General features: G+C 57.3%; 2 protein-coding genes across 3 annotated transcripts in view; one reads left to right on the top strand and one right to left on the bottom strand.

Annotated features, from left to right (window-relative positions):
* The window catches only part of EZR (ezrin), a 50,081-nt gene extending 45,651 nt beyond the window's left edge, over nt 1-4,430 (top strand). For both annotated transcript variants that reach the window (XM_036247964.1, XM_036247965.1), the window contains exons 10-14: nt 221-351; nt 875-1,035; nt 1,363-1,455; nt 3,037-3,288; nt 3,485-4,430. In XM_036247964.1, the coding sequence (XP_036103857.1) occupies nt 221-351; nt 875-1,035; nt 1,363-1,455; nt 3,037-3,288; nt 3,485-3,649 (802 nt within the window). In that variant the 3' untranslated portion in view covers nt 3,650-4,430. The remainder of the gene's footprint in view (nt 1-220; nt 352-874; nt 1,036-1,362; nt 1,456-3,036; nt 3,289-3,484) is intronic.
* Nucleotides 4,431-5,003: 573 nt separating this feature from the next.
* Nucleotides 5,004-13,401, bottom strand: part of SYTL3 (synaptotagmin like 3) — a 78,140-nt gene continuing 69,742 nt past the window's right edge. The window contains exons 12-16 of the mRNA XM_036248807.1: nt 11,668-11,838; nt 9,466-9,571; nt 8,370-8,475; nt 6,825-7,030; nt 5,004-5,404 (exon numbers count right to left, since the gene is read on the bottom strand). Of these exons, the coding sequence (XP_036104700.1) occupies nt 5,307-5,404; nt 6,825-7,030; nt 8,370-8,475; nt 9,466-9,571; nt 11,668-11,838 (687 nt within the window). The 3' untranslated portion in view covers nt 5,004-5,306. The remainder of the gene's footprint in view (nt 5,405-6,824; nt 7,031-8,369; nt 8,476-9,465; nt 9,572-11,667; nt 11,839-13,401) is intronic.

The following is a 13,401-nucleotide window of genomic DNA, read 5'->3' as shown; positions in this document are numbered from 1 at the left end:
CAGAGCTGCCTCACTGTGGGCTGGGGGTGGCAGAGCCCGATGTGGATGCGCTCGGGAGCTGGGGACAGCAGGTGACGAAGAAGCAGCTGCTCCTTCCAATTGCTGGGCTGGTGATGGGCCAGCTTCCGGCCGGTGGCAGCGGGCGAGTCGCTGGGATGACTGTCGCAGTGTGTCACAGCTCATGAGTCTGGGTCCGACCCTCCGTGCCGTCCTGTAACAGGCAGCAGCTGGAAATCGAGAAGAAGAGGAGGGAAACCGTGGAGAAAGAGAAAGAGCAGATGATCCGGGAGAAGGAGGAGCTGATGCTCAGGCTCCAGGACTACGAGCAGAAAACCAAGAAGGCCGAGAAAGGTGGGCCACACTCTCCCGGACGTCTGGGTCGCATTTATAGGTGCAGACAAACAGCACACACAGCACCAGGAAGAATATCCATACAGTGTAACACCCAGAACAGAGACTTGTAGAGAGATGGGATAAAATGGTTACGGGCTTTGGAAAATAGTTCTGCACTTTATTTCCATCTGTGCTAAGTGCTTCACGGGCATTATCTTTTTCAATTGTCCCTGAGCCCTGTGAGGTAGGACTGAGTGGCCCCACTTCCCGAAGAGGGTGGTAAGCTTTGCCAGGTAGGGTAGATTGCTCAGCTCATAGGTTAGTGAGGAGAGGGCGTTCACAGGGCACTGCAGCGGGGGGCACGGCAGCGGGGAGCACGGCAGCCCGAGCCCTGCAAACAGTGGGCAGGGCCGGAAAGAGGTCCGCTCGCCCTGAGACTGGGGCCACCGCCTGTGACCCACCCAGCCCGCGCTTGGAGTTGGAGCTGGACAGCAGGTGGGTGGCAGAGGCGTGAGCAGCTCGGGTGCTGTGTTCCCTTCAGAGCTCTCGGACCAGATTCAGAGGGCCCTGCAGCTGGAGGAGGAGAGGAAGCGGGCGCAGGAGGAGGCTGAGCGCCTGGAGGCCGACCGCGTGGCCGCGCTGCGCGCCAAGGAGGAGCTGGAGAGGCAGACGGTGGATCAGATAAAGAGCCAGGAGCAGCTGGTAGGAGTCCCCGGGTTTCACCATGCTGAATTATGGAGAGGCTGCCTTTGGGGACCGAAAAAGTGACACCTGCCTGACATGATTTCTGTCTGGGCTGTAAACCGATCAGCTCGAAGGTGTAAAGTGGCGGGTGGGGAGGGGCAGTGCAGGTGGCCGCGCTGGGCAGCCCTGCCGCCTGGCGGCCAGGGAGGGGGCCGAGGCCGGCTGGCGCGGCGCCGGCTCAGACACGCGGGCGGCGGACACTGCAGTGTCACGGGAGGCTGTTCATTCCCAAATGGACCCCGCTGAAAGCGGCCCCGAAGTCAGTCGCGCTTCGCTCCTGTGCAGGCTGCGGAGCTCGCGGAGTACACCGCCAAGATCGCGCTGCTGGAGGAGGCGCGCAGGCGCAAGGAGGACGAGGTGGAGGAGTGGCAGCACCGGGTGAGCGCGGGCGGCGGCCCTGGGGGCGGGGCGGGGCGGGCCCGGGGGGCGGGGCGGGCCCGGGGGGCGGGGCGGGCCCTGGGGGGCGGGGCACTGCCCGCGCCAGGCTGGCAGGTCGCGGCGAAAGCCTTGGGACGTGGCGAAAGCCTTGGGACGTGGCGAAAGCCTTGGGACGTGTCGCAATGTTCTGCCGATACTCGTCCCTCTTAGACAAATCCCGGTAGGAATGGGCTTGCCCCTGCGCACTAGCGAGCGCATTGTCGGATTAGCAGGGGAACAAAGGACCACTGTTCGCTTCCACCCACTGTGCTCCGGCCACCCTGAGCTGTGCAGCCCCACAGGCGACCGCCACCAGGAACTAGCTTTGAATCAGATTAGGTCGGTGCCCCAGCAGCCAGCCGCGGTGCCCGAAACAAGCCCTCTCCTGGCTGCTGATACGTGCAGCCCGGCACGAGGAATGGTCTGGACGCGGGAGGTCTCCAGACTGGGGCAAGAGTCCAGGCCCTGCCCTCATCTGTGTGACCCAGGGCGAGTGGCCTCACCTCTCTGCCTCGTTTCTTTGTTGAAGGTGGATTCATATCCAGTTTGTGAGGTTGCTCTAAGGACCCAGCAGAGAGGTTTGATAAAGTGTAGCTGCAGCAGTGGAACATGTTCCACTCCGGTGTCTGGAGAACAGAGCCTCTGTGCTGTGAGCCTTCTTGCCCCCAGGAACGCGCCGGCCCTGGGGAGCTTTGGGTGTGGATCAGGGTACAGACCTCAGCCAAGCTGTGAGGCTCTTCTCCCCTCCCACCTCCCCTGTCCTTTTCCACACTTCCCACCGGTGGCAGTCCTCCTGGGGACGCCTGGTGCCCCCTCACTAATCTTCACCCCACCCCGTCCCCTAGCCCAGGTTTCGGGCAGAAGACTTTAGTCCTTAATTTGTTCAGAAAGTGCTCATTATAAAGTATTGAGTGAGGGAAGCTGGCTACACCCAGGGGCAGACTAAGCACGTCTTTGGGGTCAGGTGGCAGTGAAGGTGGGATTTCAGTGTATGTCCCCCTGAGAAAGTGCTGGAAGGATTAGGGGTGACCGCTAAGCACAGTGCTGGTGGGCAGCAAGGAGCATGATAAATAGCAGCCACACAAGGAAAGGGAATAAAACCACCAAAACATGTGGCTCTTTCCAGTGGCGGGAGGAGATTTTTCTTTAATTTTCTTTTTTTCAAAACGATGTACAATGAGCCGCATGTATTAGGATTATAGACAGAAAAAAAGAAGTTGTGATACTTAGAAAAATGTCAAGCCCTGGCGTCAGTCTCCCTCTCTGCGGTGGGCACGCTTGGTAACTGCTCTGAGGATCCGGAGCCCAGACCCGGAATTGGCTGGTCGGACCTGCAGGGGACACTCATTCAGCCATAGTCGCCCCTGCGGCACGTGCTGCTTCAGCCTGCCAGGAGAAGGGGAGGCAGGGACGACAGAGGGCGAGTCCTTACTGGAAGGAGAATGGGCCTCCTTCGTAAAGAAAAGATGATTCTGAAGACAGTGGTGCAGACGTGAGGTTCTGTGTGAGAAGTTCTCACTGTCTGTTGATTTGCGTTCGAAGGCCAAGGAAGCCCAGGATGACCTGGTGAAGACCAAGGAGGAGCTGCACCTGGTGATGACAGCCCCGCCGCCCCCGCCGCCTCCCGTGTACGAGCCAGTGGCCTACCACGTCCGGGAGAACCTGCAGGAGGAGGGCACGGACTACACGGGCTACAGCGCCGAGCTGTCCAGCGAGGGCATCCTGGACGACCGCAACGAGGAGAAGCGGGTCACCGAGGCCGAGAAGAACCTGCGCGTGCAGCAGCAGCTGATGGTGCGGGATGGGCCGTGGGGGCCGTGGGGGCAGGGCGGCGGGGACGGCTGGCGTAGCTTTCTGGGGCTTCCTTGCTTCCGGCTGCAGCGGGCAGCCTTTGGACGGGCAACAGAATGAGCCTCCCACCAGCACCCACTTCTCCCAGGAGGGGCAGGTGGCGAGAGGGGAGCCTGACCCATGCTTCTTGCTGTTGCAGACTCTGTCCAGTGAGCTGTCCCAGGCCAGAGACGAGAACAAGAGGACCCACAATGACATCATCCACAATGAGAACATGCGGCAAGGCCGGGACAAGTACAAGACGCTGCGGCAGATCCGGCAGGGCAACACCAAGCAGCGCATCGACGAGTTCGAGGCCATGTGAGCCCGGCCGACGGGCAGGGCGGGGCCTCAGCCTGGGCTCCCGGAGGGTCACATGCAGACTCTGAAACTTGTACTTGTAGTTCTCTAAATCTAGACCCTTCCTCGTACTCCAGTTCCTTTAGAAAGAGTGTAGCTATTTCAGTGGGAATACTCTGGGGCTGGGACCAGTGGGAACTCCCCTGGTTTACTTTTCCCATTTGTATCATAGTGCCAAACGGGCCTGATTTTTATTATTATTATTGAATCACTTTCTGTCTTGTGCTCGGAGCAGGGCTGATTGAATTAAGCAAAGAGATGCCTGTAACGTCTGAGGAACAAACCCCATGCTGGCATGTGTGATGTGAGATTCAGCACAATTAAAGAAAACCCCACCGTGGCCTCTGTTCTGTGCCATACTTTGTTCTGCATTTGGAAGTAGCGCAAGTTGATTGATTTGTACTTGATTTCTATGAAGGATGCATCTTTGTATGTGTATGTGTTTGAGGGGTGACCACGAAGTCTCAAGCACTCCCACACGTGCACATAGTGATTTCCTCCCTTGGTGACAAAGTCCTCTGCCCATTCAGGATCAGCAACACGGGGACACTCCATTCCTGAAGACACTTGTCCTGTTTTTTGTTTTTTTAACAGAGGGCTACACGTTTGGACTTAAACACACCTAATTAATGATCAGCTCTATAGAGTATAATATTTATATATAAGCAGTAATATGGGATTGTAACATTAGTTTAAAAAAGGGAAAGTTTTGTTCTGTATATTTTGTACCTTTTACAGAATAATAAAAGAAGTACATATTAAAACCATGTCACTTGATCTGATGTGGTGTGAGGGCCGTCGTGAAGCTGCTCACTGCTGTAATCACACCTCGGCTCTGTACACGTCCATTCCTATCAGGAGGTCTTACCTGAGAAACACACACACGCTATGAACACAGACCCCGGCCATGAAGGCCCTGTCCCGACCTAGTGGCCGTCTGTTTCCACAAGAAGCACCTGTTCTGACCTATGTCCGTTCTCTGCCACGTCCTTGGAAAGCCACGGAAATGCTGGCTCTCCCTGCAGGTTTGCTCATCCGCGCCCTCCCTCCCTTCCCTGCTCCGCTCTGCCTTTCCTTCTTCGGTTGAGTCGTGCGCACGAACCCCCTCCGCAGATGTGAACATCGAGGAGCGGCGTGAACGTGTGCTTGCTGGGTCTGCACGCCCTCCAGCAAGGCCTCCTGGGGCCGGTGTCCCTCGGGTGGACTGTAGGGCTGGCCCACCTGAAAGGGGAGTCTGTCCCCTCCCCACCCTCCAGCTTTCCGCGGGGGCGGGCGCAGTGGAGTGGGAGGGATCGCATCCTCACCAGGCTCCTTTTCCTTTGGAACACACAACACAAGGCCATAATTTTCACTATTCGATGCGCACTGGAGATGGGTGACATTTATTGACATCTGGCCATCTTTCCCAGCTCCGAGCACAGAGAACCAACCCGACCTCTTTCTGTCACCGTGGTCATCGCTCTAACAGGTGCACGCAGAGGCACTCAGAGGGACCTTCCAGCTGCGCCACAGCTGTGGTGAGAAGGGCTGCCCTGCAGAGGGCCGTTCCGGCTGCGTGTCCACCGTCCCCCAGCTGGCCTGCGGGCACGCAGACCAACCCGCCGCACACTGGCCCCTGGGCTTCAGTGCAGGGCGAGTGTCATGTCTGTCCATAAATTCGGGCTGGAAAGGACTTTCTGCCAGTGCAGCTTTGACTGGGAGCCGCCGGCGGGATCCGCCCCTGTGGTGTGAGTGAAACGACAAGTTAGAGATGGGCCTGCAGACCACTGTGCTACCCCTTTTCTCAGCTTCGTGCACAGGAGAACCAGCCCGGCCGGTGTGGCTCTGGCTGAGCACTGACCCATGGACCAGGAGGAACATGCCCAAGTCGTGGGCCCAGTTCCCAGTGGGGGCCATGCAGGAGGCGGCCAATCGATGTTCTCTCTCATTGGTGTTTCCATCTCTCCCTCTCCCTTTCTTTAAAGTCAATAAGGGAAAAAATATATTTAAAAAGGAGGACCAGGAAGAACAGTATAAAGTGATTTTCCACCTCGACTTAAGACTAGATTAAAATGCCAGCCATTGGTGAGTAAGAGAGCCCCTTCTCCCCAACAAAACATGTTTGGAACGACGCTCAGGCATCCTCCCAGGGACTTGAGGCCTCAAAAGGCTGAGGCTGCTTTCTTTCCTGTTAGTTGAGAGCGAGGAATGGACGGGTTTGGTGGGCTGGTTCTTCGAGGAGAGTTGGCCACAGTCTTAACATTACAGTCTGGGGTAGGTGCGGGTGTCCCAGACGGGGCCGGGTTTGTTCACGAAAAGGAGTTCCTCAGAGGAAGGGGATTTGCTTTGGAAAATATTTCCTTAAAAACATTGTAGCCTGGCTGGTGTGCGCAGTGGTTAGAGCATTGGCCAGTGCACTGAAGGGTCTCGGGTTCGATTCTTGGTCAAGGGCATGTACCTACGTTTCAGGTTCCATCCTGTGTGCAGGAGGCAATCAATGTGTCTCATATCGATGTTTCTCTCTCTCCCTTCCACTCTCTCTAAAAAAAATAATTAAGGAAAAAAGGTCCTTGGGTGAGGCTTAACAAAAAAACACACACCAGTGAGTCCTGTTTTCCTCCCATGGTCCTCTGTTGGCCTGGAGATGTGTGCAGGTGTGCTGGTCGCCACTGTGTTTGGGGAACACCACTGGCAACCAGCAGGGGAGCTGGGCCACTCAAGCCCCACAAAGGACTGCCCCCCACAAAATGTCAGAAGCACCCCTGCTGGGCAACACAAAAGCATTGCCCTTTGTCCCACTCTTACTAAAATACTTTCTGAATTGCCAGGCATGTGATTTAAGAAGATATTTTTCTTTAAGAAAATAATCCTTCCACGATTGAAGTCAGGAACAAAAGCAGAGACTGTACCCAGCCCATGTGGAGGCCTGTAATTTTCGTTTCTTTAGCAGATCCTAAGTCTGATTTAAATTGTTGAAATACTTGGCTGTGTTGCTCCGTTGTGCACAGAACTGGACTTAGTTCTCTCCACTGGTGGCAGGTTGGGCCACTTCAAAGCCGGTGGAACCTCCTGCCACCGTGGAAACATGGTTTTCCTTTGAATGGTGCCCGGGTGAGAATCGAAGGGTCCCCCACGCCCTGGGGCCCAGCGAACAGACTTACTGGCGCCGAGCCTGGCCTGCCCCAGCAAGCGGGCGTTCACGCCGAAGACGGCCTGGTCCCAGACGCTCAGCTCCAGGCAGGACTGCCCCAGCTGGGACGGGGTCACGCCGTGGAAAACGAAGGAGTGCTTCCACTGGGGACGCGCCTGCTTCTTCAGAACCGGGGACTTCAGCCTCAGCGTCTGCTTGTCCGGCAGCGTGAGGCAGCTGCAGAAGGGAAGCACCGGCCTGTGACGCCTGCCCTCCCACACGCCCTGCACGTGGGCGCCTGCTTATCCGTGAGGCTGTCCGTGCCCAGGAGAGAGCTAAATCCACCCCAAAGGACAAACTGCAACACGGCCCTGGCCCGTGTACCCAGTGGTTAGAGCGCCGGCCCCCGCACAGGAGGGTCTGGGGTTCAATTCCCAGTCCAGGGCACGTACCTGGGTTACAGGTTCCATCCCTGGCCCGGGTCAGGGCACATGTGGGAGGCAACCAATCGATGTGTCTCTCTTTCCCTCTCCTACCCCTGTCTCTAAATATCAACAGAAAAATATCCTTGGGTGAGGATTAAAATTAGTGGAAGAAGTATCCTCTGGTGAGGATTAACAAAAAAACAAAAACAAAAACCTCTAAACAACAAAAGAGAACGAACCACAGGATTGGCTAAGTGACCCCTCGGGGATGTTCGGCGTGTGGAGCTGAATTCTGCACCAGGTGCTGGGGGTGTCGGGGACTCCGAGGGTCCGGCGGTCCCTGTCTCGATCCCCCTCCTGGGTCTCCTGCCACCAGGGCCCGGGACCCTGCACACACGTGATCGCACTCTAACCCCGTCCTCAGGACATGAAGTTCAGAAGAGCCAAGTAAGCCGCCCAGGGCCGTCCAGGTGAACACCAGGTTCGGACAACCTCCTGACTGGGAAGCCGCCCTTTCCCTTGTTGGCACCGACTGGGGATTCAGCAACTCCACGTCCTAGGTGTCTGCTTTACTTTAAAAAATTTTTAAATTCTCACCCAAGGATTTTTTCCCACTGATTTTTTTTTTTTTTTTTTAGAGAGCGGAAGGAGGGAGGGAGAGGGAGAGAGAGAGAAACATGGATGTGAGAGAGACATCGATGGGTTGTCTCCAGAACATGTTCTGACTGGGGTGGGAATCGAACCTGCAACCCAGGTACATGCCCTTGACTGGGAATCGAACCCATGACCCTTCGGTCCGAGGGCCAATGCTCTCACCGCTGAGCCAAACCGGCCAGGGCTGTACTTTTGAAAACACACACCTGTGGTGAATAAAAACGAGGCCGAGGAAACGGCTTCTCCCAGGTTCCATCTGTCGGTAAGTGCTGACTCGCTGTTACAAGGACTGGTGAAACCGGGTTTCGGGTGAAAATGAGCTGTTCCAGATCTAGCCTCAGCACGAATTCTTGGACATCAGAGTCTTTAAGGCAACTTACGTTGGATTTTTGTAGGGAAGGTAAAATACACCTTTTGGTGTTTTCTACAATTCCTGGGACCACGCCGTATGTGTAACAGTTACCAGCAAATAACATTTGATTCACTCTAATACCTACCCCGTAACAAATGAGTTCAGGGTACCATCTGACCGCACAGGTAAATTCTTGGCTCCCAGCACCACCAAACAGAGTTGACCATCACGTGACGGCTGACTGCCTGTCCCTGGAAGAAAAGCCAGCATTCGCGTCGGATCCCCCGCAGGCAACGCCACCACCCCCAGACTGACAGCTCAGCAAGATGTGTGGCAGCCCTCAGACCCCGAGAGAGTGGCTGGACGAGGCGCACGGCCACCGTCCACGGCTCCGCTGGCCCTGCTCCCGCACCTGTCCCACCAAACGTCAGCGTGATGAAGGCTGGAGAGGTTGCTCCAGTCCCCAGGGCAGCAGCTGCAAGGAGTCGAGACTCACCCACCCTCTTCCACGTTGGCACTGACTGCGGATCTAGCAGTTGCAGTCAGGATGCTGACGTTTTAGTCGAGTGGGAGCCAGCGGTTTGGGGGAAGGTGGGCGCCCCGCGACCTCTGTTCTAGGGGCTTGGAGATGCCCATAGGGTGCTTGCCGCTGGTCCAACGAGCTCTTCCAGCCAAACAGGAAATCACTAAACACATCATGGACTTGCGCGTTCTCCCTGTCTTCACCCCCCACCCATCTTCCCACGAGCCCCGTGTTAAGTGAGTTACATCTGCATGTTCTTCAAGGACCAGCCACACACGTGACTGGGAGCCTGGGCCTGTTCATGCAGAGCCAGGCAGGCCTCAGTGTCTCCCAAAGAGTCCAACTCCCAGCCATAATGCAGGAGGTCACGCTTCAAGAGGGGCCACAGCCAGACTGTCTTTACCAGGGTGACCATCAGAGCCAGCCCCTTGGGAGGAAGCCTCGGGGCCGGTGTCCTAAGAGCCTTGTGAAGCAGGCATCACAGGCCTGGCCTGATTGGGGTCATTCGATTCCCTTCCAAGCCACGGGTTCCAGACAGCCCGCTGCTCAGGCTGGGCTCACAGCTCTGGGTGAGGGTTACGGGGGCACGTGGGGTCCGTGGGTGGCAGACAAGAGATGCTAGGAAACGTTGGCCCACCTCTCAGCCTGCCTGCAGCTCCAGGCTTTGGGGACAGTGACACAGTGACCAATGAACGTTTATGGGGCTGGGGCTGCCTACCTTCTTGAGCCTCCTGGAGCTTTCGGGGCCCAGCAGGGAGCACCAGTTTGGCCCGGACAGTAAGTTCTCCATGATTCGGAGGAACGTTGTCTTCGCACTTGTCTGCCTGCAGGCAAGAGGCAGAGCTCAGAGGCTGGAGTCCCCGAGCCCCATGACCTTCGGGGCTGCTCGGCTGCCTCAACTCTGCCCGTAAATGCCCCACCTTCACCCGCCTCCCCCGCAAAGCCTCACGGAGCCCTGGGTGGAGTGGACACGCCATGGCAGGACTCCTCCTCCGCATACGGTGACCTCACTCCCCCCTCGCCACCCTGTGTGGGAGAAACCGCCCCTCTGTCCAGCGGCCCAGCCGCCCACCCCCCCAGAGGCCGATGGCTTGGCAAGAGGGGCTCAGAGGCCCTGGCATGTTCCCAGAGGATGGTCCCAAGAAACCTGGACGCACCCTGAGTTTGAAATGTAACTAAAACCAGGACCCCATGGAGTCCAGGTCAGTAGAGATTTGAGCTACCCTGGATGCCGGGCACCACAGGCACTGGGGACCGACGGCAAGCCAGGCAAGGGGCCAGGGCACAGGGTGGCTCTCCAGTCTGGGTGCCATGGCCCCCTCCCTGTCCCCACTCCCCACAGAGGACACCTCCCTGCCTGCTCAGGCTGCTTGTCTGGTCACAAGTGATTCTGCCAGGAAGTGAGGGAAGGAAGGGCTCGGACAGCAGAGACTGCCGTCCACCGGCCCCTCGCCGTGGGTGCGGGAGGGGCGTTGGGAAGGGTCTCCTTCATCCAGACCCTCGGCACCTCCCCGCATGGGCTCAGCGAGGGCTGCTGGGGCGTGGAGGCCGGCCTGCCCCCGCGTGGCTCTCCTTGGCCTCCTGGCTGCCCCGGGTCCCAAGTGAGACAAGGCGGCCTTCACCCTCTGCTTCTAGAAACCCGGGCCAACCCGCAACCACAGGCCCCTCCTGTCAGGGCCCAGGGGCAGGGCTGGGGGCAGACACCCAGACCAGCGCCAGGGTCACTGTTAGCCGGCATCCCGGGCGACTCCCGGAGCTGGCACTTCCTGCTCCTAACCAGCTCCCGGCGGGCGACCCGCCCGGAGTGCGGGATCCGGGGAGGAGAAGGCGGCAGGGCACCCCTAGTACAGGGCCCCGTAGGGAGTCCTCTGGCAGGGACAATCAGGAAAGCCTTCAGGGAAGAGGTGGAACGTAAGCGGGGTCTTGGGCCGACGAAAGCCTTCCTCGTGGACATTCTGAGTGTGGCCCGGGCTCAGAGAAGAAACAGCAGCGGGCACCAGGGGCTGCGCAGACCACACGGAGCGCAGCGCCCAGGAGCGGGGGAGGGGCGGCACCCAGGCGGGGCACCCCCGGCTGCACCCTGCAGTGGCCACAAACCACAGCGTTTCTAAGCAGAGGCCTCGGACTGACCGCCTCTCTGGTCAGAGAGGAAAAGAGGAGAAACAGTGCCTGGTCCAGGCGTGGGAGACTTTCGCTGGCCAGGCTGGCCCTTCCCGGTGTCATTTCTCAGGAGACAGTGGCGCCCACGTCCCTCCCCTTCGCCCTCCCCTAGTACTCTCTCCCACTCGGATGCTGGCGCAGACATGTGCAATGCAGCTGGGCAAGAAAGGCTGCCCTCCCCGGCCCCCTTCCTCCCTGCCCAGCCACCTCCTCCTGTCCAGGGACAGAAGCCCCTGCTGGTCAGGCCAGCCTCTGCCACCTGCCAGCACTGGCTCGGCCATCTCACCTTTTGTCCCGGGGGTGCCTGGGGCGGGGAGCCCAGAAACAATACACTACAGGCGGGGCCAACGACAGGTGTGGTCCCAGCGGGGGGCAGGCCGGTGGCCACAGCTTGTAGACTTCGGCTGCAGAGCCACGAGAAGGCCAAGGCCACCCCAGCTGGCACAGAGTGACCCTGAATTTGGGGGAAGGGCACAGACCAGCAAGGCCACCACACGAGGGCTGGACACCAGGCCGGGGCTGGCTGAGGAAAGGCCATCTGGGTGCCTGCACAAACCCGAGCAGCGGAAAGTCCCTTAGCCGAAGCCCACCACGCGTCTGCCATGACTCTTTCTCCCTAGAAAGCTGCTAGTTCAAAGCCTGGCAAAGTGCGCACAGTTGTCCTGGGTCCAAGGTTTCCTAGACAGGTTTTCTACTCTCGGATCCCTTTGAGAAGTTCTCACGATGGGAGCGGGGTCGCCAGCCCCAAACCAGACGTCACCTTGGCCCACAGCGGGTGCCAGCGGAAGGACTGTGTCGTGCTGTCTTCGAAGTCCCACGTGGCCAGAGGGATGATCACTTCTCCAAGAAACACCCTCCAGGCAAGCGTGCCCAGGTGCCACACAGACACCTGCAGCTGCCGGGTCACCAGCTGGGCAGGCTCCACCTGGTACTGCAGAGGCAGAACAGAGACGTCAGCCGGGGCTCCCAGGGCCCGCTCCCAGGCGGAAGCCGGTCCCTACCCTGAGTCTGGCACCTTGCCCCACCTGTCCGGACTCCCAGTGTGCTAAACAAACGGTCATTCAAAACACCGATTTCTGCAACTCTCCATGATCCGTCGCTCAGCTTCCTGTCTTTCCTGTCGTAGACACATTTCTGTAAAGACTGTGTCTGGAAGTTCTAAATTTAGAACAGTTTAGGGACATTGATTCTTTTAAATGTCTCCGGGAAGTTTTCCAGGCTCGCCGAAATATTCACGATATACTGAATAAAACCAATGCATTAAAACGTTCGGTGATTTCATTGAGATTCTGCTTGCATTTTAAATAAGTCAAACTTCAAAACTTAAATTATATAATTAAATATTTATCTAAAATGCCGTCCACCCTCAATTTTATCTCATTTCATAAGCTGTAAAATACGCATCTACCTCTGTGTAGCACAAAATACCTTCATGACACGTATGAGCAATTGTAGATGTCGACTTAATACAGAGGATGGGGCAGAGCGTTTCAAAATCCTTTTCACAGGTCCGAGAGCAAAACCATCTGAAGACCAGTCTCCTTGGACTTGCTACTAGAGTGGCCCCAGACCAGCCGCATCTCAGGCCCCCTCACACATGCTGAATCACAACCTAATTTTTTTTCAATCCTTTGGGGCTTCCTATGCACATAAACTTAGAGAAGGTAGCTAGTCCACTGTGGGCTTGATAAACCTCAGTCTCCCCACTGGTAAGTGAGGATTCTAATCCCTAGCTCAGGGGGTATATAAAGCACTTGACCGCAGCAGGGGCACAGAAAGCAATAGCTGGCATTATTGAATAAACGGGACTCTGGGACCACTTGCCCAGACGGCCCCTCGCTGGGAGCTCATACATGCCCCTTCTCACCAAGGAAGCAAAAAAAGCCCCCTCCCTTCCAGTCTGGCCACATGGGGTCCCTGGGCTTCTCAGCGCTGACTGGATACAGCTCCGTGAGTCTGGCTGTGCCCCCAGTACGGGGCCTCCGCGCCACCCCACACGTCACCCTCCCTCCTCCACCCTGAACCTCAAATCACGTCTGTTAGCACCAAGGAACGTGAAAACCCAAACAATTCCCCTCGAATTTTTTTTGTAACGTGACTGTTTTTTTCTTAGAATAAGAAGAAACCTGGGTTTGCCAGCTATTCCAATCAAGGGGCACTTCTGCAAAGACGGTGACCCCCTCGTTTAATTCTCAGGGAACCCTGGCCAAGAACACCCAAGATCTATACAAATTCAACAGGACAAACTGATTCTCACAATTGAGAGGCGTCCAGGTGCTTTTCTTTTTCTTTACTATTTTCTTGGAAATCATTCATCACAAGCCCAGCAGACTCGGCACTTTCCCGTACACAGGCTGACCTGTCTACCCGCCTCGCCACTGCTCGCCAGCGCCCTGCAGAAATGTCTACGTGCTGCACACGCTCGACTGAGTCAAGAGCTTGGAGGAACCGTCCCCTGGACTCTGGCGCCATGTGCCAGCCCACGGCAGGAACT

Source organism: Molossus molossus, unplaced genomic scaffold, assembly GCF_014108415.1.
Source record: "Molossus molossus isolate mMolMol1 unplaced genomic scaffold, mMolMol1.p scaffold_m16_p_8, whole genome shotgun sequence".
NCBI classification, from domain to species: domain Eukaryota; kingdom Metazoa; phylum Chordata; class Mammalia; order Chiroptera; family Molossidae; genus Molossus; species Molossus molossus.
This window is presented reverse-complemented; position numbering and strand designations above follow the sequence as displayed.